Below are 25,892 nucleotides of genomic sequence, written 5' to 3'. Positions count from 1 at the left end.
CCCCCCCAAAATGCAGGTGGCCCCCAATGTCTTAGAATTTGGAAACGGCATCTTTAGAGAGGAGGTTCAGTTAAAATAAGGACCCTAATACAATTGAATCAGTCTCTTATAAGAAGACAGAGAGCCATCCAGAGTGCCCACAGAGCTTAGACCTTGTGAAGACATAGTGAGAAGGCACCATTCGTTAGCAGAGAAAAGTGATTATGAACCCAATCTGCTAACCCTTTGAACCGAGTCTTTTAGCCTCCTGAATTGTGGGGAAACTGTCTATTGTATTGTTTCCATAATTTAAATTTTTTTTTATTTTATGCATATGGGTATTTTGCCAGCATATATGTAAGCATGCCACATGTGTGCCACAGAGGCCAGAGGTGGGTGTCAGATGGTGAACTGCCATGTGGGTGCTGGGAACTGAACCTGTGTCCTCTGGAAAAACGGCTCTTAATCACCGAGTCATCACTCCGGTCCTGTGTCTACTGTTTAAGCCACCCTGACTTCAATACTGTTATGAAGCCCTAGCAAATAATTGTCATCAGAACACTAAGAGACATGTTCTGAGAGAATCAGCCTTGTGTCACATGAAGAGTCAGTGGACATCCCTTTCATTTGAGATTTGATGTTAGGATAATAGTGTTCTTTCAAAATAACCATCTTAATTTCCTTGCTAATGAGCTAGAAACAATGCCTCAGAGTCAAAATTAATATCACCACGTAATTTTCTCATATCTCAGAGCTCTGGATAACACCTATGAAAGGAAAGCATTTGTATTAAAGGCCAAATATAACAAAATGTCATGCAAGTGAAAAGTAACAGATATATAGCAGAAATTTAGAATTCTCACTTTACAATGGTTGGATACAGCTCTGCTGTATAAACATAAAGGAGCTCAAATGCTGACCCTATGGCAATTTTGGCAGCCAAGAACACCACTACTTTCAAAACATAGTTATTCTAGGGGGGAAACAGAATAAACTTATTATAAATGACACTTTTAATGAAAATTTAGGCATTAAAATTACTTGAAACTAGGGCTGGAGAGATTACTCAGCAGTTGAAAACACTGACTGCTCTTGCAGAGGACCCAGGTTCAGGTCCCAGCACCCACACGGCAGCTAACAACCATTTGTAACTCCAGTTCTGGGGATCTGATGCCCTCTTCTGCCTTTTGCGGGCATTGCACATACAGATACACTCACATACATGCAGGTATAACACTCATACACATAAAACAAAAATAAAAAAACTTTTAAATCAGTTTTACTGCTCCCTTTCCTAATCTTGGACGGTTTGAAAGGTCTGTTGGGAAGACTGGGGTAAGACTCATCCAAGTGGTGCTGGTTGTATAATAATTGCCCTTCCCCTCCTTGATACAGCGGAAGCCTCGAAACAAAATGTACTTTGGGGGCAGTAAATTCTGGCTTATAGATTATCTCCAGAAAATAATTCAAAAGAGATAACTGTTGTTTGGCTGCTTAGTTGGTTGGCGTGACATATCCCTCAAAGCCTCTCAATTACTGTCTCCAGCTCATTTTCTGCTGTCTCCAACGTGTTCCCCTTCCAGGGTAGCTGACAGGACCTTCCATGTTCTGAGAGTTTTTTTTTCTCTCTTCCCTCATCTGAGAGCTGGATGCCAAGCTCCCAAACCTCAGAGCTCACTATTAAAAGTGGTAGCCCTGAATGACTTCTTGGAACTGACCACCACCTCTCTAAGTCTCACTATAGCTAATCAGATACCCAACCAAACCTTCTCTGAGCAAGATATAATTTATACTATGTTAAGTTGCTGAGACTTGGGGGGATGCCTCTTAAAACTGCTAATGTCATTGTTATTGTAGACAATATTCATTGAATGAATGGATGTATTTGTTTCTGTTTTTACAGCGCTGGAGACTGAACCCAGGGCCTCCACATGGTAGGCAAGCACTGTACCACTGAGCCTCATCCTCAGCCCCAATTACTGAGATTTAATAAAATAACTTGTACTATACTGACATTATCATTAAGGGAGAAGTTTTGTTGTTAGAAGAGCTATAGTTGTGGTTGTAGAGTACTGCTCTATGTCTAGAAGTTTCTAGCAGCTACTCTCCTTTCTTCTCCATTACTACAAAATGTAAAATTTCTGGGGTTCTGCTGGAACCTCAAAGCAACCATCATCAAGTCAACTTGATTACTTTTTAAAAGGCGTAGATCACCACTGTGGTGACATATGGATTTAATCCTAGCACTCAGGAAGCAGAAGCAGGTGGATTTCTGTGAAAGCCAGCTGGAATGGTCTACAGAGTGAGTTCCATGCCAGCTGCAACTACATAGACCCTGTCTCAAAAAAAAAAAAGAAAGAAAGAAAGAAAGAAAGAAAGAAAGAAAGAAAGAAAGAAAGAAAGTATTGATGTATATTAGCTGTATGAAAATCACCTTGAAATTTAGCAACATAAAACATTTGGTTCACCGACCCTAGTAATTAGATAGTGCTACGAAAACTTCAAACAATATGCAAAACTTAAAATGCTTTGCTCTAAATATTGGTATACTATTTCTTAATAAATGTAATTGTTGGAGAAATTTGCTACATTCTAAAATATTGTTATGATAACCACAGCATTCAAATCAAGAATTAAAATATAGGCTCTGATACCATTGAAGGGAGGGTCTCTTCTAGATACTATGGGTACTGCAAGTGGTACAGCTTGCCGAGTACAGGAATGAGAAAGTTGCTTCCACAGCTTAAGGCATCTCTCCTCATTAAGAAACTGCATTTAAAAAACAAGGTTCTGAGGATTGGAGAGACAGCTCAGCAGCTAAGAGTGAGTACTATTCTTTCAGAAGAGCTGAGTTCAGTTCCCAGCACCCACATGAAGCAGCTCACAACTACCTATAAATACAGTTTCAGAGGTAATTTGATGCCTGTGGTTTCCTTGGGCACCTGCATTCATGTGCACACACCCACACACAGGCACACACACAAACACATAATTTTAAAAAAAATAAAAATATTTTTTTAAAACCCAAGTTTCTCAGGACATTGATACATACTAAGAAACTATCAGTTTGCTATAGGAAAAACAGAGACACTATGAATATTTGATTTATTATATCCTTCAGATGTTCTCAAGCATCTTTCATTCAGTTTTCTGATTGTGAGAACATGGGCCTGCATCTTTAGGCCACATTCCACAGACTGAATCAGGCCAAATCTCTCTGCAGTTCTCCCTGGGACAGAGTTAAGATAAGTAGTCTGTGGGGGTTGGAGAGATGGCTCAGTAGTTAAGAGCACTGGCTGCTCCTGCAGAGGACCCAGGTTTGGGTTCCCAACACCCACATGGCAGCTAATAACTTTCTATAGTTCTAGTTCCAAGGGATCCGATGCCCTCTTCTGGCCTTGGCAGGCATTGCACTCACAGATGCACTTACATACACACAGGCAAAACATTCATACACACAAAATAAAAGTAAATGAATAAATAAATTTTTAAAAAAGAATCAGTCTGTACTGTGATATGACAGCTCTCAATTCATGATACCTGGCTCCTCCATGTTCTCTGTCATATATGCTATGCTGAGCCAAATCACTAAAGTGATGTGAAACTTCCTGCCATCTCTAAAATGTTATAAAAAGTCCTCAGAGGGTTTTGGCTCAGGGACATTCTTTGAAAGTTGCTCTCTGAAGTCTTCCGACTCCACTCCCACCCCCACACTGGCCACCATTCCTCTCTCTCTCTCTCTCTCTCTCTCTCCCTCCCTCCCTCCCTCCCTCCTACTCTTAATGAATATTTTCAACCCTTAAAGGGAACTCTCTCCTTTCCTTTAAGTCACCATCATGTTTAGATCTACATTTATTGTATTGTTTCTGTCTAATGCTCTCTTTCCCACCTTGAGGCCCAATCATGGCCTTGAGCACCATTCACTCTAATAAGTCTCATACAATTGTGTGTCAATTCAATAGCTTATCACTGCTCTTCTTGTTTCATTTAACATGGATCACATGTCACCTCTGAGAGGCACATCATCCTGAATATCTTTCTCCTTTTTCTCTAATTCACACTTGACACAAGTTACTCGTTTCATGTACAGAAATTTAATTCACTGGTCTTCAGTAACTGTCACATAATACTTGCTGCATCAATTCTTGTTGAGTGAATAAGTGAATAAATTTCCATGTACTGGGCTGGGGATGTAATTCAGTTAGTAGAGTGTCTGCCTAGCATGCATGAAGCCCTGAGTTCAATCTCCACCACCAGGTAAAATTGAGTGTGGTGGTGCAAGCCAATAACCTCAGCATTTTGAGGTAGAGCAGAAGGATAAGAAGTTCAGGGCCATCCTTGACTATAATAGTAAGTTTGAAGCCAGCCTGGCCTACATGAAACTATATCAAAAAGAAACAAAGTTCCATAATCACTGGCAGGTGTGATCAACCTCCCTCACACAAAACTGTTCTGTTTATAAAATACAACATGAAACATCTTTGGCAAGTGGGATTATGGGCTTTACAAAATTCTTATTTTTTCCCCACAACAAATATATCATTTACATACGGAAAGAAATGTGTTTTTTAAGAAGACATCTTTACATATTAATTATATACTCTAGCCACATGTCTGAATTGGTCTTCATACTTACCATACAATATTAAACGTCTTCCCATGAAACTGTCACAGCCATTCTATAAATAAAACAAAATAACTCACCTGGGGTATCACCATAAACACACCACAGATCAGCGAGTTCGACAAAAGGAAGAAGACCAGAGAGTTTCTTCTTCCCACCTTCTCCAACAAGATGCACACAATAAAGTAGGTAGTAATTTCCATAGCACCTGTCATTAAGCAAAGGATCTCTCTGTGAGGGTGGCTGCCCAGCTGTACAGGGGCCCCATTGTGGCATAGCCTACCACCCAAAAGGAATCAACAACCTTGGAGTATTTTTATATATTTATATTTTATGTGTATGAGTGTTTCACCTGCATGATTGTAAGTGCATCCATGTCATGCAAGGCCAGTGGAGGCCAGAAGAAGGCATCAGACACCCTGGAATTCAAGTTATGGATGGTTGTTAGCCACCACGTGGGTGCTGGGAACCAAACCCAGGTCCTCTCTAAGAGCAGCCAGTGCTCTTAACTGCTGAGCCATCTCTCCAGCCTCCTTCCAGGGGTCTTTAAGAACTAAGAACTACCTAAGTGGTAGAATGCTTTACCTCTTTTTAACTCAGTGGAGCAAGATAAATGTTTACTGTGAAACCACTAGGCTCACAAAATTCACCAAAGCCCTTACATTGTCCTAGGGGCCAAGTGTACGAGGACTGTGTGGTGCCTGGAGGTCAGGCCTCTTGAATGAATGAAGAAAGAAACAGAACTACATTTCTTATGTTGGAATTTTTTTTTTGTATCTGTAACTCCAAACTTAGAAATTGTTTAAGACAAATAAAAATAGAATCCACAGTTTAGGTAAAACCCCCTACCACTACCACCAGGCCACTCAAACATAACCAAACAACATAAGCCTAAGGCACCCTGATATCTGTGATCTACCTCTAATCACAAAGGTAACACATGTCAGTTTTGCATCCTTATTAGCATAAGGCAGTGAAATTAAACCTGACAGCCCGAGACAAGGGTTTGAACAGATATGCTGATCCTAAAAGAATGTTGGTGGATAACAGCCAATCATAAAAAAGGTCAAGCTGCCTCCTCTTCTATGCTTGAAATGGGGCCATAAGTTCTTCCAGTTGAAAATAATTCTTTTGTATGTGCAACAAACTTCTAAATTTTTAAGTTTTTGATGTGACTTAATCTTTGACAAAAGTAAAGTAGGAAACTTCCTATTAATTAGGTACATTAACTAATGAGAACTATTTAATAAATTCTGTTTTTTGGGACAGGGTCTTGTGCATCCCATGGCTAGCCTCCAACTCACTATTTAGCCATCTTGAACTTCCGATCCTCCTGCCTCTACCTCCTGAATGCTGGATTACAGATGCAAGCCAACAGACCCTAGTTTTTACAGTGCTGAGGATCGAACCCAGCTTCATGCATGCTCAGCAAGCACTCCACCAACTGAGCTACATCCCAAGCCCCATTTAATAGATTATAGACCTAAAGTAAAACCTTTTTGATCTAATACAAATTCCCATCAGAACAGGTATGTTGTCTTGAACTTCTCACTTTACTTCTCTACAAAAGGAAGAAAATATCTGAATCCATAAATCTATATATCCATTTGCACATGAAAAAAATCTTTCCTTGTAGAATCAAAGCATAGATCTTAGATCTAAAACAAATAAGTCATAACTACCATGCAACATCAAGTAAGAGGCAACCTGAAAGATCTCTGAGCAAAACAGAGCAAACCCAACAACTTCCTTTAGGAAGCTTTCACTGCTTTCTGCTGGTCATAATTCAGTCCTATAAGTGCAAGCCCTGGAGAGGTGGGTCCAGATCTCTGTATCTCACACAACTTCTAAAACACCTCCCTGATATAGATGCCTATTTTCTAAGTGAGCATTACCTGGTAATACATGAAAAATTAAACTCAACAGTAACCACTCAAAAAAATTATCTTGGGAGGGGCTGAGACCTTAGTAGAGCACCTGGATCTGGCCTCCGCATGGTGGTAAGCGTCCCCAAATCTCATGGTGCCCAACCCCCTAATTGGGATTATGTGAGGCCCCTCCCACTTTGCCAGGGGTAGAGCTCTCTGCCTTACAGTGGGGTAGGGGCTGAGACCTTAGCAGGCTGCCTGAGAGTGGCAAAAGCTGGCCTTCCCTTAGTGAACTTCTCAAATTGTGCTCCAGTGCCTGGTAGTAGAGGTCCAGACATTAGATGGAAGCCAGACTGTATCTGACTGGAGCCCAACTTGGGCTTCTGTGGGAATTCCTGAATAGCTGATCCAAAGCCATCAGTTCCCTGCAAAATAAAATCTGAGAGAACCTGGAACCTAGACCAACTGGCTTTACATACCCAATAAGAAAACAACCAAAGCACACCACTAATACAAATAGAAGCAAACCTCAGCTCCACAGAAGAAGGCTTGAGTTTCATACCAGAGGCACAAACAACAAAAGAAATCCACATGCCAAAACCACAGAAAAATAATAATATAGAAAACCAAAACAGCATGTTCCCACCAAACTCTGCCAGTCCTGTAGAAGAGTTCTACAAGGAGGAACCCCTAGAGATAACCCATGACACAGAATTTAAAAGAACATAACAAACATGATCAAGGAATTCAATGAATTTAAAGAACATACAAACAAACAAATCAAAGAACTAAAAGAAGATAGGGATAAACTTCTGACTGAATTCACAAAAGAGATAGAAACATTGAAGAAAACTCAGGCTGAAATGAAGAAGAAAGTGAAAAACTCAACAAGCCAACGTGAAACAAAAGGAGAAAGCCTCACCACTAGAATGAGTGAAATGTAAAACAGAATATCAACACTGGAGGATAAACTTGAAGAACTGGACCACTCAAGTAAAGATTATTAAAAATTTTTTAAGACTCAGGAATGGAATATGCAGGAAATATGAAAAGACAAAATCTGCACATCATAGGCATAGAGGAAGGAGAAGAATTTCAGGTTAACAGTATCAACCAGATCTTAAACAGGACTGTAGAGGAGAATGTCCCAAAATTAAGGAAAGACATGCCCATACAAATATAAGAAGCACATAGAACACCAAATAGATATGACCAGAAAAGAAACTCCCATGGCATATCATAGTAAAAGCACTAAATGTACAGATCAAAGAGAGAATACTGAAAGCTGCAAAAGAGAAACAACTCACATATAAAAGAAAACCCATCAGAATTACAGCTGACTTATCAATGCAAACTACTAAAGCCAGAGGAGCCTGGACCAAGATATTTCCATTACTAAATGACCATAGATGCCAACCCAGGATACTTTACCCAGCAAAAATATCTATTATAGTTGAAGGGGAAAGAAAAATCTTCCAAGACACAAATAGACTGAGAGAATACATGTCCACAAAACCAGCCCTTCAAAGAAATACTTGAGGCAATACAAAGAATGGAGAAAGGAACAACTATACACCAGGGGCAAAAGAAAGAAACTAAATGAAGATATAATTGTGGAAACACAAAATTAGACAAAGAATGCAAACAGTAATCAAAATGATGGCAACAAAAATACACATCTTTAAATAACAACTTTAAATATCAATGGACTGAACTCCCCAGTCAAAAGACACAGGCTAGTTGAATGGATTAAGAAACAAAATTCACCTTTTTATTGTCTGCAAGAACCCCATCTCACTTTCAAGGACAGGTACTACCTTAAGGTGAAAGGATGTAAAAGAATATTTCAAGCAAATGGCATTAAGAAACAAGCAAGGGTTGCAATTCTAATATCTGACAAAATAGACTTCAAACTAAAACTAATCAGAATCAATAAAGAGGGCTACTTCATTCTGATCAAAGGAGCAATTAACCAAGAAGATATTACAATAATAAACATATATGCATCAAACTCTGGTGTACCAAAATTCATAAAAACAACACTACAGAACTTTAAGATACAGATTAACTTCAACTCAGTAATAGTAGGGGAATTTAATATCCCACTGTCTCAATTAGGCAGGTCAACTTGACAAAGTATAAACAGAGAGACATCTGAATTAAATGATACCATACATCAAATGGACCTAACAGACATCTTCTGAATCTTCCACCCAAGCACCAAAGATCTATTCAGCACCCCATGGAACATTCTCTAAAACTGACCACATACTGGGGCACAAAACAAACCTAAACAAATACAAAAATATTAAAATAGTTCCATGCATTCTATCAGACTACAATGCAATAAGGCTTAAAATCAACACTGGAAGAAGCCCTAATCACTACACGAACTCATGGAGATTAAACAACACACTCCTGAATGATGACTGGGTCAAAGGATAAATTAAGAAAGAAATAAAAGAATTCCTGAAATTCAATGAAAAGTGTAATACAACACAACAAAACCTCTGAGACACTTTAAAAGCAGACCTAAGAGGGAAATTTATAGCTCTAAGTGTCTACAGTAACAAATCAGAAAGAGCACAAATAAATGACTTAACATTCCAACTCAAGACTCTGGAAAGGCAAGAACAAATGAAACCCAAACCAAGAAGAATAGAAGAAATAACAAAAATCAGAGCAGAAATTAATGAAATAGAAACAAAGAGACCAATACAAAGAGTCAATGAATCTAAGGGCTGGTTCTTTGAAAAGATAAACAAGGTAGACCCTTAGCCCAGTTAACCAAAAGGAAGAAAGAGCAAATCCAAATGAATAAAAGCAGAGATGAAAGGGGAAACATCACAACAGACACCAAAAAGATCCAGAACATTATAAGGGACTATTTTGAAAACAGTATACTCTGTTAAATTTCAAAACCTAAAAGAAGGGGCTGGAGAGATGGCTCAGTGGTTACGAACACTGGCTGTTCTTGCAGAAGACCTGGGTTCAAATCCCAGCACCCACATGGTAGCTAACAACTGTCCATAACTACAGTTCCAAGGGATCTGACAGCCTTGTCTGTCCTCCGCAGGCGTTTCACTACATGGATGCACTTATCTACATGCAGGCAATACACGCATACACATAAAATAAAAATAATAAATAAAATATTTTTTTAAAAAACCTAAAAGAAATGGATGGCTGTCTAAAATCACAGAAACAACCAAAGTTAAACCAAGAAGAGATCAACAGTTTAAATAGGCTCGTATCATATAAGGAAATCGAAACAGTAATACAAAACCTCCCGACTAAAAAAGTCCAGGCTCATATGGATTTACAGCAGAATTCTACCAGACATTTAAAGAAAATCTCCAATCAATGCTACTTAAAATATTCAAAATGATAGAAACAGAGAGAGAACTCCCAAATTCTTTCTATGAAACCAGCATCACTCTAATACCAAAACCAGGTAAAGGCACAACCAAAAAAGAAAACTAGAAACCCATATCCTTAATGAACATAGATGCAAAAATTATCAACAAAATACTAGCAAACAACATACATACATACATCAAGAAGATCATTCACCATGATCAAGTCAGCTTTATTCCAGAGATACAGGGATGTTTCAATATACACAAGTCAAAAAACATCATAAATCATATAAATGGACTCAAAGACAAAAACCACATCATCATCTCAATAGGTGCAGAAAGACCTTCAACAATACTCAACATGCATTCATGATAAAAGTTCTAAAAGGAATTAGACTGGAGGGAACATACCTCAACATAATTAAAGCTATATACAACAAACCCACAGCCAAAATCATTCTAAATGGAAAAAACTGGAAGCATTCCCATTAAAATCAGGAACCAGACAGGGCTGTCCACTATCTCCACTCTTTGAAACTCTTGGTAGAGCAATAAGACAAGAGAAGGAAATTAAATGAATATTAATTAGAAAAGAAGTGGTCAAATTATCCTTTTTGCAGATGATATGATACTATACCTAAGAGATCCCAAATATTCCACCAGAAAACTCCTACAACTGATCAACACTTTCAGTAAAGTGGCAGGTTACAAAATTAATCTACAAATATCAGTAGCCTTTCTATATACCAAGAAATTGGAGAAAGATTATAGTGAAACCTTCCCATTCACAATAATTGCAAAAAATTACAATATCTTGGAATAAACCTGACCAAAGACATCAAATATCTCTACAATGAAAATTGTAAATCTTTAAAGAAAGATTGAGGAAGACACCAGAAGATGGAAGGACCTCCCATGCTCATGGATTGGAAGAATTAATATTGTGAAAATGACCATCCTACCAAAAGCAAAATTCAACTCAATGCAATCCCAATAAAAATACCCATGAAATATTTCACAGAATTAGGAAAAAACATCCTTACATTCATATGGAAACATAAAAGACTCTGGATAGCCAAAGCATCCCTGAGCACAAAGAGCAACGCTGGGGGGATTACTATACCAGATCTCAAACTACATTGCAGAGCTATAGTCATAAAAACAGCATGGTACTGGCACAAAAACAGACACAGATCAATGGAACATCATTGAAGACCCAAACCTGAGTACATGCAATTCCAGTCAACTAATAGTTGACAAAGGTGCCAAGAACACACATTGGAGGAAAGACAGCATCTTCAACAAATGGTACTGGCAAAACTGGATCTCCACCTGTAGAAGAATGAAACTAGATCCTTATCTTTCACCTTGCACAAAAGTCAACTCCAAATGGATCAAAGACCTCAGTGTGAAACTCAAAACTCTGAAACTATTAGAAGCAAACATTGTCAGTTACCTACAAGATATAGGTATAAGAAAGGGCTTTCTAAATAAGACATCAGTTGATCAGGAATTAAGGTCAATAATGAACAAGTGGGATCTCGTTAAACTAAAAAGTATAGGTACAGCAAGAAAGTGAAGAGAAAATCCACAGAGTGGGAAAAAGGCTTCACCAGTGACACAACTGACAGAATATATAATATCCAGAATATATAAAGAATTCAAAAAACACAGAATCAAGAAACCAAATGACCCAATTAAAAGATGGGCTAAAGATCTAAACAGAGAGTTCTCAAAGGAAGAAATAAAGATGGCTAAGAAACATCTTAAAAACTGTTCAACATCATTAGTAATTAGGGAAATGCAAATTAAAACCACTTTAAAATTTCACCTTACTCAGATTGGCTAAGATTAAGAGAAAGGATGTGGGGGAACATTCATTCACTGCTGGTGGGATTGCAACCCACCAGCGTGCAACCCATATGGAAAGTAGTGTGGAACTCCTAAAAAACTAAAAACAAACCTACCATATGATCCAGGTTATCCATTCCTTGGCATATACCTAAAGAACTCATCCTATTGCAGAGATATTTGTACAACCATGTTTGTTGCTGCTCTTTTCACAATGGCTGAGAGATGGAAGCAACCTAAGTTCCCCTCAACTGATGAGTGGTTAACAAAAATGTGGCACATTTACACAATGGAGTTCTACTGAGCAATAAAGATGAAATCATGAAATTAGCCAAACACACATAGCTAGAGAGGTCATAGATCTTAGAGAAAACCCCAAGGCTCTCATATCCCTAGACAAATGTAATCTCTTACCATGTACAAAATATGGATCCTTAAATTTATAGGCAAGTACCCCAGTCACCACCCATCAAAGTAACTTCTTTTTAAACAGACAGAGATTACTGCAGAGTTACACCACTGGTCACACACAGAGAATCTCTGTGAATTGCCCAAGCCTAAGTGGCACATCTAGGATACAACCTCTACACCTAAGACTCAGGGAACATGGAACAAGGGATGAAGAGAACAATAATGCATCTTTCAGGTCTCATCAATGAAGCTCCCTCATGCAACAGAGGTCCAGGAACACAAATAAGCCACAAATGTCCAAAATGGAGAGAATAAGAGTCTACAGAGTGTGGGTCCTTGGACAGGACTCCTACATTGAGGTGCACCCACCCAGGGCCCAGTGACCACTGTGGAAGAGGGAGCGGAAAGATTGTAAGAGCCAGGGAGGAGGTGCAGGACCATACAGAAATGGTCCTACAGATGCCTGGGACCCTTCTCATACAAACCTACAGCAATAGTGTCAGCATGCACAAGATGCATACAAACTTAGGCAGATGAAAGCCCAGCACAGAACTGTGGAAATGAACAGCAAGCTCTAATCTTAGTCGAAGAATTATTGGCAGCTGATTTCTGCTGGTTGAGGAAAAGCTGATCTTCTTGAAGGGAGATGCTCTAGATAGGCTAAGACCTGGTCGATGAACTTGCACTGAGGGACATCTCGGGACACTAACTTTATATAATCATAATAGGCCTTAACACAAATGACAGAATGTGTGAACTCCAGTGGCATGGGAGGGTGTCAAAGGGGGAGGGGGAAGGGGATATAAAGACGATTTTTTGCATGAAATATTCAAAAATTCAATTAAAAATAATAAAAAGAATAAAAAATAAAAAATATTTTAAAAAAAGAAAAACTAGGAATGCAGAAGTGGTTATCATTGAAGATAAATAACTATCGTGAAAACAACTGTATAAGTGTGAAAACAGGTCCGAAGAGATGACTCCATTGCTGCCAAGCCTGATGACATGAGTTCAGGGACCCACACACTGGAGAAAGAGAACCGACTTCTCTGCACATTGTCCTCTGACTCTCACATGCAGGCTTCGGTATGTGCACAACCCCACCCCTCACGATAAATAAATAAATATGATTTAAAATTTTTTAAATTATCAGGGCTGGAGAGATGGCTCAGCGGTTAAGAGCACTGACTGCTCTTGCAGAGGACCCAGATTTGAGTCCCAGCACTCACATGATGGCTACGAACCGTCCTTAACTCCAGTTCCAGGGAAATCCAAAGCCCTCTTCTGACCCCTACGGCATTGCATGACATGGGTGCGCTCACTTACATGCAGGCAGTACACTCATACACATAAATTTTAAAAAAATAATAAATAAAAGGTGGCGCACGCCTTTAATCCCAGCACTCAGGAGGCAGAGGCAGGCGGATCTCTGTGAGTTCAAGGCCAGCCTGGTCTACATAGTGAGTTCCAGGACAGCTGGGGCTACAGGGAAACCCTGTCACAAAAAGACCAAAAAAAAGTAATTTAAAAAAAAAATTTTTTTTTTAATTATCTTGGGAAAAGGAAAACATTAACTTTGAAACTCCTCAGAGAGAATCATCCACACTCCATTAACTGAAAAGCAGCCACCTCTGAAAGAAGCATTCCCTGTCAGAGGACCCGCTGTCACCACACTAGCTGTCCAAGACAGCACACACTTCTATTATTCTGTTGCATTAGAGTTCATTATGAACTTTTCACGGTCAAAGAAGACCTTCGAAAGAGCCTCCTGGAGCCTGGCCTGGCAGCACAGGCCTGTAATTGGGAAAAGGCAGGAAGATACAAGTTCAAGGCTTGCTTTCAGAACAGAGTGAGTTCAAAGCCAGCCTGGGCAAGAGCTCCTGTCTCAAGATAACATCTTAGGAGCCAGTGAGATGGTTCAGTGGGTAAGGGCACTTGCTGCCAAGCAAGAAAACCTGAATTCAATCCCTGGAACCTACAAGATGGAATGAGAAAACCAACTCCCAAAAGTCTCTGACTTCCACGTGCACCCTGTGGCACGCACACACACAGACACACAGAGACACACAGACATGTACACACACACACACACACAACACACACACACACACATACACACAACACACATGCGCACACACATACAAATACATATACACACATAGACTCACGTAAATAAATGCAAGAAAAAATTTAAATAAAAGTATTTTAAAAAGAGATGTGGGGACTGGAGAAATGGCTCTTGGTTAAGAGCACTGGATGCTCTTGCAGAGGACCTTGGTTTGGTTCCCAGCACCCACATGGCAGCTAATAACCACCCATAGCTTTAGTTCTAGGAGATCCAACAATCTCTTTTGGCCTCTATGGGAAATGCATGACATAGGTGCACTTACATACATGCAAGCAAGACACTCATACAATGTAAGATAAAAATAAAAGAAAATTTTTAAAAGAGATGTGGACATAGCTCAGTGGCAGAGCACTTACATGGCATGTACAAGTCCCTGTTGATCTCAGTACCACATACATACACACCAAAAAAAAAAAAAAAAAAAAAAAAAAAAAAAAAAACCTTCCTGGGAAAAGGCCTCAATTATCATCCCCACTTTACAACTAAGATTAATGATTTATACCACTTGAATGATGACAGCTCAGAGCCTGCAAGTGGGATCTTCATGAGGCCCTGTCCCTTTCCTGCAGCTTTCCCTGCCCTTTTACCACACTGCCATGTCCACCCAGGGCTTGTCACACAAGACTGGATATAGGACACCAACCAGGTTCTGGGAGACTTGTAAAGCTAGGCAGCAATTTGAAATGGCAGAAGAGATATTTAAAATGAGCTTCCACTGTCTTCAGTTGTACCAGCTGATAATATGTCTATGTTTGACTTGACTTTGGCTGGGATGTAAATGGTTCAAGCAAGGAAGCCCAGCCCTTTTGGAACTGGGACAATGTGACATTACTTCTTGATATGTCATCTCTTGAGGAAACTCAGACCCCACCCCATTGCCCTTCTCATCACATAATCCCAAAAGTAGGTCTTGGAGCTGTTGAAGCGTTTAGCACCTACACGTGGCCCAAAACCGGAGCTGACATTCCCACCAGCCTCAAACTATCTCAGGTGATGCAAAGCTGTTCCAAAAATTCACAGCAGAGAAGAACTGACTAGAAACAGCCACCAGCAATGGCTGTAGTGAGAGGAGTAAGGGCACGAATTCCACAAACAACAGGTAGATAAAACCACGTGTCCTTGGCTGTGGACATGTTTATAGATATGGAGTCATCCAATTTCTTGATAGTAAGACTCATTGCTTAAGACAGAATCTCACTTTTCCCAATTTGGTCTCAAACTCCTGAGCGCATGACCCTTCCACCTCAGTCTCCTGAGTACTTGGGACTACTGGCCTACACCACTTTGCCCTGACTGTTCCTTGAGAATTTAAATCTACACTTGCTATAGTTTAGATAGTAGAAGTTCCCCAAGGTCCACATGTCCTCAGGATGGCATGAATGGGAAGTTCAGACCCCTGGGGAGTGGAGCCATTGAAGAGCACTGTGGCACCCAGCCCCTACCCCCCATATGCTTCCTGGTCATAACGTGAAAGGCTTTGTTCTACCACACAGTCCTGCCACACATGATGTACTGTCTCAACAACAGGCAGAAACAAGGCCAACTGATTATGAATTAAAACCTCCAAATCTGTGAGTCAGAGTGAATCTTTTTCTCTTTATAAGCTGATTACTTAAGGTGTTTTGCCATAGTGATAGAAAGCTGACTCACAGGCCACTGAAATTAAGAATCTTTATCATGAAGAGCTGAGCCTCCAGCTTCCTAGTTCCTTCACACACACACTGCACCCCACCTGCTTCTCCTGCCATTGCTGCTCTCCTCTAGGAAAACTGCATCATTTCTCAAATTGACATTCACAATGAGTGTGGAGTTTAGGTGGGCTCTTCTAAGAGACTCGCTAGTTTGCCCAAAAATGTACTTTTTCTTCTTAAAATCAATCCTCTCATAATTCCCACTGAGTGATAATAAACAAAAAGAGATATGTCATCAATATGCTTTGGTGAGAAAGTATGATATTTATGCATTAAAAAATGAAAAAGCAAGATTTTCTGAGGATAATATAAAGGCAGCTCACACAAGAACAAACAATTCAGATTAGATGGTTAAATACTATTTCTGATCAATCTCTTTCCACTCCATTTAGTTCACATTTTGTTACCCCAGGAGTTATAGCTTGGGTTATTTAAAGTCATTTTAACTTGCTATTAAAATTATATAGACATGGGGGCTGGAGAGATGGCTCAGTGGTTAAGAGCACTGGCTACTCTTGTAGAGGACTGGGTTCAATTCCCAGCACCCACGTGGCAGCTAACAACCATCTGTAACTCCAGTTCTAGGGGATCTGACACTCTCTTCTGACTTCCCTGGGCATCACATGACATGGGTGCACTTACATACATGTAGGCAGTACACTCATACACGTAAAATAATAATAGATAAAATATCTTTAAAATTAACCATACATGACAGCATTAATCATAGCTGCATACATTAAAGCTATTTTACCAACTAAAATTTCTAAATTCAGGGTATTTGGAAGATCTTAAGGAGTATTACATCAAAAGAAAAGCAACTTAGCAAGAACAATTTGAGTGAACATATCAGCCATGTCACAACATAGAACATTTGCATAACTAAATATATAGAGGCATAGAAAGAGAGTTGAGTATGTACAAGCCAAACATTCTAGAAGCTACTATAGGTAAGGGATGAAGGAAAGTGGGGAGAAAAAGAAGGAGATCTACGTTCTTATTACTGCTGTCTTTTTTCAGATGAAAATGTACACATTTCTTAAGGAGCAATAACACTAAAAGATATCATAATAATATGGTTAGGAGTATTATTCCTGGTTTTAATAGATAATAAAAACATGCCAAAAACATCATAGAATGTTTACTTTGATGTCATAATTAAGTACAGATTTAATTGCTTACTCAGTAGGAAGAGGTGTAAGTATTCATGTTTTTCTAGCAGAAGAGAGTCCAAGGTAAAAGTGTAGAATCCCAAACACCCCATGAACCAAGCCAGCCAAATAATGAGAGTCATTTTTGTAATTTCATGGTTATGAAACAAATCTGCTAGTCTGTGCTTCTTAGTTGCATAAGGATTTTTAACAAGAGATTTATTTACATCCAGTGATAAAAGTTGTACCAGATCACAAGAGCTAGATTTATTCCATACAGCCATTGTATTGACTAATCCTTGTGCTTCTTCGTATCTTCCTTCTGAAAGAAGCCAAAAAGGAGTCTCTGGGAGCATCCAACAGCATACGATGAAGGGAACAGTCACTGTGCAGAGGATAATTTGATAAAGCCACTGGGTTCTGACCAAATAGCCTAGTAAAGCCACTGACATTATTCCAATGACAAAGAAGGTATGTAGATGGATGGATGCCCATGTTCGAGACTTCTTGCCAATGAATTCCATTACATACACAAACACCACCACAAGATAGCCACCTGCAGCCTAAAAAGCAAAGGTGAGAAGAGTCAACATTTACAGTACATTTAGGTTGGAGACCACTGCCCTGTTTGAACTCTTCTAAAGCATGCTTGGCATAGGGCAAAGTCACCACTAGCCAAGAATTCTTATGACTGGATAGCCAGATAGGCATGTGCGCATATGCGGGCTCTGAAGCAGTGCCCCTTATGTTTGAATTGGATAAAAATGTTATACCTGGGGCTGGAGAGATGGCTCAGCAGTTGAGAGCACTGACTGTTCTTGCAGAGGACCCGGGTTCGATTCCCAGCACCCACATGGCGGCTATGAACTGTCCTTAACTCCAGTTCCAGGGGAATCCAAACCCCTCTTCTGACCCCCGTGGCATTGCACGACACAGGTACACTCACATACCTGCAGGTAATACACTCATACACATAAAATACTCCAGTTCCAGGGGAATCCGAAGCCCTCTTCTGACCCCCGTGGCATTGCACGACACAGGTACACTCACATACCTACAGGTAATACACTCATACACATAAATAAAAATTTACACATAAAAATAAAATTTACACTGTTTTGTGACCATTTGCTCTACACCCTGTAAACAAACCGCATTTTGTTGTAAGTAGTTTCCAGAGCCCCTGCAGAGAAATGTCCTTTGATCTGCCCAAATTCGTTCCTGAACACCTCCTTAGAGCACCCCATCCATGCTAATGAAAACTCTGGGGGCTAGAAACTCAGAGCCCTTTGTCCTTTGGGACAGGGGACCACCTGGTTCCCCCACTTTCTTTAATGTTAAAATGTCTCATGTAGTATTTTATTTATTTTATACCATGCTGGCCATCTTCTGTATCCACCACCACCCAGTCATGCAGAACATAGCACATATATGACTACTGAGGAGTCTAATCTCTCTGAAAAGTCATTTACGTAAGAAAGAAAACAAGCATTCCATCTGGCCCATCTTTTCTTTAAGTGGGTCCTTTCACCTTTTCTTACCCTCCCCACCTCTACGGCAAGCTTGAGAAACTATTTATGATATAAATATTAGATACTAGTTTGTTTACTCTAAAGGTTCCATTATGAGGTGGACTTACTTCTCTTCTAAATGCACATATCTATGTCTGTATACATGATGTCTTACTTGTTAAATAAGGACAAAAATTTATAGTAACTAATGGAAGAAAAATAGACTTGATTAATACTTTGACAGGCAACAACAATAAAAATAAACAAATTGAATTTGGTAAGAGTTAAAACCGTGCAGGAGTGGTGGTTCATGCCTTTAATCCCAGCCTCTTGAGGCAGAGGCAGGTAGATCTCTGTGAGTTCAAGGCCAGTTTGATCTACATAGCGAGTTCCAGGCCAGCCAGGGCTACACAGTGAAAACCTGTCTCAAAACAATAATAATAACAAAATAAAATAAAATCTTTTCTGTGCATCAAAGGATACTACCAATAGAGTGAAAGAGCCATCTATAGAATTAGAGAAAATATTTGCAAATCATGTATCTGATAAGAGATTATACAGAGAACTCTCAAAACTCAAAACAAGAATGGAACAATTCAGTTCAAAAATAGACAAATTATATGAGTAGAGATTTCACCAAAGAAGATAGTCAAGTGGCCAAAAAACACATAAAACAATGCTTGAAATCACTATTAAGGAGACACAAATCAAATCTATAGCGATATCACCTAACATCCATTAAACAACTAAAAAAGAAAAAGAAAACACAAAATAAATGCTGGAGGATGTGGAGAAATTGGAACCCTTGTGCACTGTTGATAAGGATGTCAATAGTAAAAAGTTTCTGTGAAAACAATATGGTGATTGCCTAAAAAATTTAAAGATCCAGCAATTCTACTTCTGGGTTTACCCACCTGCTTAAAAAAAAAAATTGAAAGGGATGCAAGATCTCAAAGAGGTGTTTGTGCACTCATGTTACAGCATATTCACACAATACAGAAGCAAGCAGAGTGTCTGTCAACAGATGAATGAATAAGGAAAATGTGGGGTATACATACAGCTATTTAGTCTTAAAAGAAATTCTGATATATCTGATACATCAACATGGATTAACCTTGAGGATAGTATGCTAAATGAAATAAGGCATTCATGAAAGAACAAATGCTGCTGTTCCCCTTAAAGGTGGTACCCAGAAGTAGTCAGAAGCAAAGACAGAAGGTTGTCAGAGGTTAGGGAAAGGAAGAAGGGGGAATTACTGTTAAATGGAAGAGTATTGGTTTTGCAAAATGAATTCTAGAAAGCCATGGTGGTAATCATTGCAAGAGCAGGAATGTATTTTATATCACTGAACTGCACATTTTAAAATATTTAAAATGACAAATTTTATGATACCACAATAAAAATATTGGAGAATTTTTTTATTTTTAAAATATGCTGTTTTGTTATTGATGCTTCATTTTTTGAGAAAAGGTCTCACTATGTGGCCCACGTTAACCTCCAACTTGTGATCCCCACTCCCAGTGCTAGGATTACAGCCCTCCACAATCACGCCTGGATAAAATATGCCTAACTTTAATTTGCCAAAACCCAGATAATAAAAACAATATTTAATTGCTCTTGAAATGAACAAAGATTGAATCAAATGATCAGTCAATCAGTTTTAAAGCTCACCGGGTGGCAGAGATTAGAATTTTCCTACAAAATTATTTCATATTGAACTTTAAGAGCAAAAATCATGGTTATTGTGATGGTTAGTTAATTTTCATTGTAAATTTGACAAAATCTAGAATCACTTAGGAAGAGAGTCTCCGTGAGGGATTGTCTTGATTGGGTTGGTCTGTGGGCATGTCTGTGGAGGATTGTCTTGATTATGTTAACTGATATGGGGAAACCCAGCCTTAAAGTGAACAGCATCATTCCTGGGGTTTGGGTCCCGGACTGTATAAAAGAAGAGAAAGCAGAGTACAGGGTACACGCATGTGAGTGGCAAACAGGCATGCACGCGTCACTCTCTGTCCTGACTGTAGATGTGGCTGGTCGTTCCGAGTTCCTGCCTTGACTTCCCAACAATGATGGGCTGTAATCTGGAATTATAAGTCAAATAAATCTTTTCTCCCTTAAGGTTGCTTTTGTCAGGGTATTTCATCACAGCAACAAAAATCAAACCAGAAGACATATTTTGCAAAATTATCCTAAAGCACCACTGGTTTCCCCAAAGTTTCTCTTACTCCTTTGATGTCCGAGCCATTATCCTCAAAGAACTTTAAAACGAAGTTCTAAAGGCATGTTTAGCCTATACAGTCTTAACTGAGAGAATCTGTTGGCCTCAGTTGGTAATCTTAGGTTCTTGTGCCCTGTATCATATGCATACACACACAAGCAAAAATGATTACTAAGCATCATCTATAAAAGATAAAGAATGGGGGCTGGAGAGATGGCTCAGGGGTTAAGAACATTTACTGCTCTTGCAGAGGATCCAGGTTCGATTCCCAGCACCCATACAGCAGCTAGCAACCATCTGTAACTCTAGTTTCAAGGGATCCGACACCTTCTTCTGACCACTGAGGGCATTGCATGACGTGGGTGCACTACCCTACATGTAGACATTACACTCATACACAGAAAATAAAAATAATAAAGAAAAAATTTAAATGATAAAGGAGTAAAGGAGGAGCCAGGCACAGTGGCGTGTGCTTTTCATCCCAGTACTCAGGAGACAGAGGCAGAACTCTGTGAGTTCAAGGCCAGTATGGTTCACATAGTGAGTTCCAGGGCAGCTGGGGCTACAGGGAGACCCTGTCTCAAAAATACGCCCCCAAAAAGATAAAAGGGAACTGATGAGATGGCTCAGAAGGTAAAGGAACCTGCAGTCAAGCCTGGCAACCTGAGTTTAATTCCCAGAACCCACATGGTGGAAGAAGAGAACCAACTCCTGCAAGATGTCCTCTGACCTCCACATATGCTCTGTGGCATGCAAGCATGCAAGAATGTGTGTGCATGCTGGGGCTAGAGAGATGGTTCAGCAGTTAAGAGCACTGGCTGCTCTTGCAGAGAGGACCCAAGTTCGGTTCCCAGTACCCACATTGGAGCTAACAACCATCTGTAACTCCAGTTCCAGGGAATCTGATGCCCTCTTCTGACCTCCATGGGCACTGCACGACATGGGTGCACTTGCATAGATGCAGGCAATGCACTCATACACATAAAATAAAAATAAGTAAAATATTTTTTAAATTAAAAAGTTTTTTAAAAGAATGTGTACGCATGCATGCACACACAGCCTGGCAACTTTGACATTTTTAAATAGATAGTATTTGGTCTCATATACTCAAAGAGATCAGTGGCTAATTTTGTGGGCATGCAATGCAACAAAGGGCACAGAGACCCTTGTAAATCACTAACCCACAAGGGAGAATTGAAAATGGGTGATAGAGGAGATAAAATCTTGTGCCATGGGATGTCATGAAAGGGCATCCAGAAGGCCCTTCTGAATGGCTCAGTGTGTAAAGGCACCTGCTGCCAAGCCTGACAATACACAGGAGAAAACTGACTCTTAAAAGTTAACCTCTGGCCTCTACTTATGTACAGTCACATGCATGTACCTATATACACACATACACATACATGCTCAAAATAAATTAAATGTGATTAAAAGTTTTTAAAGGGCATTCAGAGGTTTCACAGATCAGAGAACATCCAGGCCAGATCAGGAATGTGGATGTCAATATATGTTAGGGAAGGCTTTAAGGGACAAGAGAATGAAACGGTCCAAATTCCTGAACTGCTCATTATCTGAATCCACTCCCACTTCTGTCTTGTCACATGTTTCGTACACAGCTGCCTAAATAATTCCAGACGCCATTCATGCTCATCACCTCCACTGACAGCATCCTCATGTCAACCCTAACTCTACCTCCCCACAGCAGTCCAAGTGAGCATTCACCCTCCTGCATCCCTCCAGTGAATCCCCACAGCCTTTAAGCATCCTACCAAGTCCTGACTAATGGTGCCACACCTCAGCCTCATCACTGCCTCTCCCATCCTCTCCATGCTCTGGACCTTTAATTCTCTCTCATTCCAGGGTCTTCTTGCCCACTGAACCACTTTGCTGGAATGTTCCTTACTCTTCCCTCAGAACAAAGAAGCTCCTGATCCTAAAGACCTCAATGAGATCTCCCCACTATTGATGCTGAATATAAATGTGAGGGTATTGCATGCAGTATTGGTTACATAGTACGTTTTGTAAGAAATCCATCTTGAAATTTATTTTTATTACATTTATTTATTTAGTGTGTGTGTGTGTGTGTGTGTGTGTGTGTGTATACATGTATATGGGCCCATGTGTCACCATGTGCATGTGGAAGCCAGAGGACAATTTGTGGGGATCAGTTCTTGGCTTCCACAAAGTGGGTCCCAGGGATGAGACTCTGGTCATCAGGCTTGACAGCTTTACCTGCTGAGCCATCTCAGTATTCCAAGATATTTATAATTTGTGCACTATAATGTGCAAATCTCACTTTTTATTTATTTGACGTAAAACTGTACATTTTGTGAGATACCATGTTATGTTTTGACACATGTATAATGTTCAAATCAGAATAAACATATCTATCTTCTCAAGCATTTATTGCTTCTTTGTGGCAAAAATATTCGAAATGTCATCTCCTAGCTTTTTTGGAACATGCGGCACATTATCACCCACCATCTGGTGTGCAGTAACACACCAGAACTTATTTCCCCTATCTATGTTAGTGCCTACTGACCAACCTGTCCCCACCTCTCCCTCCCCTCTACTCCCCCAGCCTCTGGCAGCCACAGCTCCACTCTCAGTCTACAAGTGAGATGGTGTGGTATTGGTCTTTGTGTGACCGCTTATTTCACTTAACATAATGATGTTCCACCCGTGCTGTCACAAATAATAGGATTTCTGTATTTATGTTTGAAGATGACTCATTAACTTTTTACATTTCCCTTCTACTGAGACAGCCAGGCCTTTAGCATTGGACTCCATGAACAGATCAATAAGTATACTGAACAAACAAACTCGCTTGCACTTTCTGTACTCAAAATCTTGTTACAAATATATCTCCCGTGGAAAAATCAAAGAGAACGTTACTAAAAATCAAGGCCCCATTTTCTAGATGTATCCTATTCCTCATTTTCTTGGTTCCGTGAATATTAAAAATTTTTAATATTTTATTTATTATTTTTATTTTCTGTGTATGAGTGTATTGCCTGCATGTAGGTAAGTACACCCGTGTTGTGCAACACCCGCGAGGACAGAAGAGGCTGTCATCGGATTCCCTGGAACTAGAGTTACAGACAGTTGTTAGCTGCCATGTGGGTGCTGGGATTCGAACCCAGGTCTTCTGCAAGAACAGTCAGTGTTCTTAACTTCTGAGCCATCTCTCCAGCCACGAATGCATAGCATTTTGAGAAACTGAAAAGAAATCTTCAGAATTTTGCTTATAAGTCATAAGTCCTCCAAAGAGGACCTGTGTACTCCCTAGGTACCTGTGCCTCTGTGTAGCTCTTTCATAGTCCAGGAGTCTCTCAAAAAACCACTCAGGGGTTATAGAGCCATGTCTTCAACAGAGACAGAACTACTAGCTGCTGTCTTTGCAATTACAAATTCTTTACATTCCTTTTAAAAATTATTTATTTGACTCCCACAACCTGATTCAACCTCCCAGCTCCCACATCCCCTTTCTCCTTCTGGAGTAGGCACTGGCCCACCTCTTCTCTTGGCATCCCAGACCTCTGGAGTACCCTATTGGCTCAGACTCCCCACTGCTTCCTAATCCTTTGCACCCAGACCAACCCAAATCTTCAGTCTAGTTCCCTAAAACCCTCACAGCCTGCCCCCACTCCTAACTTGCCTTTGCATACCTGAGACCAGCCTTCATCCTTGGCTGTCCCTATCACCAACCTGCCTGGGATTCCTGAGACCAGCCTCCTTCCCTGCTTGCCCTGGATTCCTGAGACCAGCTTCAGTCCCTGACTCCCTGAGAGTCCTGAATCCTACCTCTACCTAGCAAGCCTCCCAAATTGTACTGTCTGCTGACTAGAGGGATCCAGACTTTAGGAGGAAGCCTAAGAGCATCTGATCCTCACAGGACTTAGGCCTCTGTGGGAACTCCTGAGCAGCAGGACTAAAGCTATCTGCCCCCAGATATAAAATCAAAAGAGAGAACCCAAAGCCTAGACCAACCAGCTTTTCATACTCAACAAGTAAACAACAAAGGCACGTAAAGTATACAAACAGAAACAGACCTAAACTCAACAAAAGGAAGGCTTGATTCTCACACAAGAATCAGAAACTACAAAAGAAATCCACATGCCAAAGTCACAGCAAAAAATAATAATATGAAAAAATCAAATAATATGTCCCCATCAAGTACCAAAAGCCCTGTAGAGGAGTACAGTGAGAACCCCCTAGAGATAACACAGGACATGGAATTCAAAAGAACAATTATAAACATGATAAAAGAATTCAGCGAATTTAAAGAACACGCAAAGAAATCAAAGACCTGAAAGATGATAGAGATAAACTTCTGAGTGAATTCAGAAGAGATAGAAATATTGAAGAATACTCAGGCTAAAATGAAGAAAAAAGTGAAACACTCAATAAGCCAATTAGAAACAACAGGAGAAAGCCTCACCAATAGAATGAAATAGAAAACAGAGTATGGGGCTAGAGAGAGAGTACAGCAGTTAAGAACACTGACTGCTCTTGCAGAAGACCCAGGTTTGAATCCCAGCACCCACATGGCAGCTAACAACTGTCCGTAACTTCAGTTCCAGGGCATCTGACAGTTCCTTCTGTCCTCCGCAGGCATTCCAAGACATGGGTGGATTTATCTACATGCAGGCAATACACACATACACACAAAATAAAAATAATAGAGTGTGGAGGTGCATGGCTGAACTCCCCAGTCAAAACACAGGCTAATTGAATGGATTAAGAAACAAAACCCATCTTTTTGTTGTTTGCAAGAAACCCATCTCATTTTTAAGGACAGGCACTAACTTAAGGTGAAAGGATGGAAAAACAATATTCCAAGCAAATGGAACTAAGAAAGCAGGCATTGCAATTCTAATATCTGACAAAATAGTCTTCAAACTAAAACTAATCAGAAGAGATAAAGAGGGCCACTTCATTCTGATCAAAGGAACAATTGACCAAGAAGATATTGCAATTATGAACATATATGCACCAAATTCTGGCGCACCCAACTTCATAAAAATGGTACTACAGGACTTTAAGACCCAGATTAACCCCAATTCATTAATAGTGAGGGACTTCAATACCTCATTGT

The 25,892-nt window shown here is 39.9% G+C and overlaps 1 protein-coding gene across 1 annotated transcript in view; it reads right to left on the bottom strand.

Annotated features, from left to right (window-relative positions):
- Slc22a16 (solute carrier family 22 member 16) overlaps nt 1–25,892 on the bottom strand; it is a 78,270-nt gene that overhangs the window by 19,766 nt on the left and 32,612 nt on the right. Inside the window, 3 exon segments of the mRNA XM_008852451.1 lie at nt 843–952; nt 4,684–4,811; nt 17,094–17,625. Coding sequence (XP_008850673.1) covers nt 843–952; nt 4,684–4,811; nt 17,094–17,625 — 770 coding nt within the window.

Source organism: Nannospalax galili, unplaced genomic scaffold, assembly GCF_000622305.1.
Source record: "Nannospalax galili isolate Female #2095 unplaced genomic scaffold, S.galili_v1.0 scaffold646, whole genome shotgun sequence".
Lineage (NCBI taxonomy): Eukaryota > Metazoa > Chordata > Mammalia > Rodentia > Spalacidae > Nannospalax > Nannospalax galili.
This window is presented reverse-complemented; position numbering and strand designations above follow the sequence as displayed.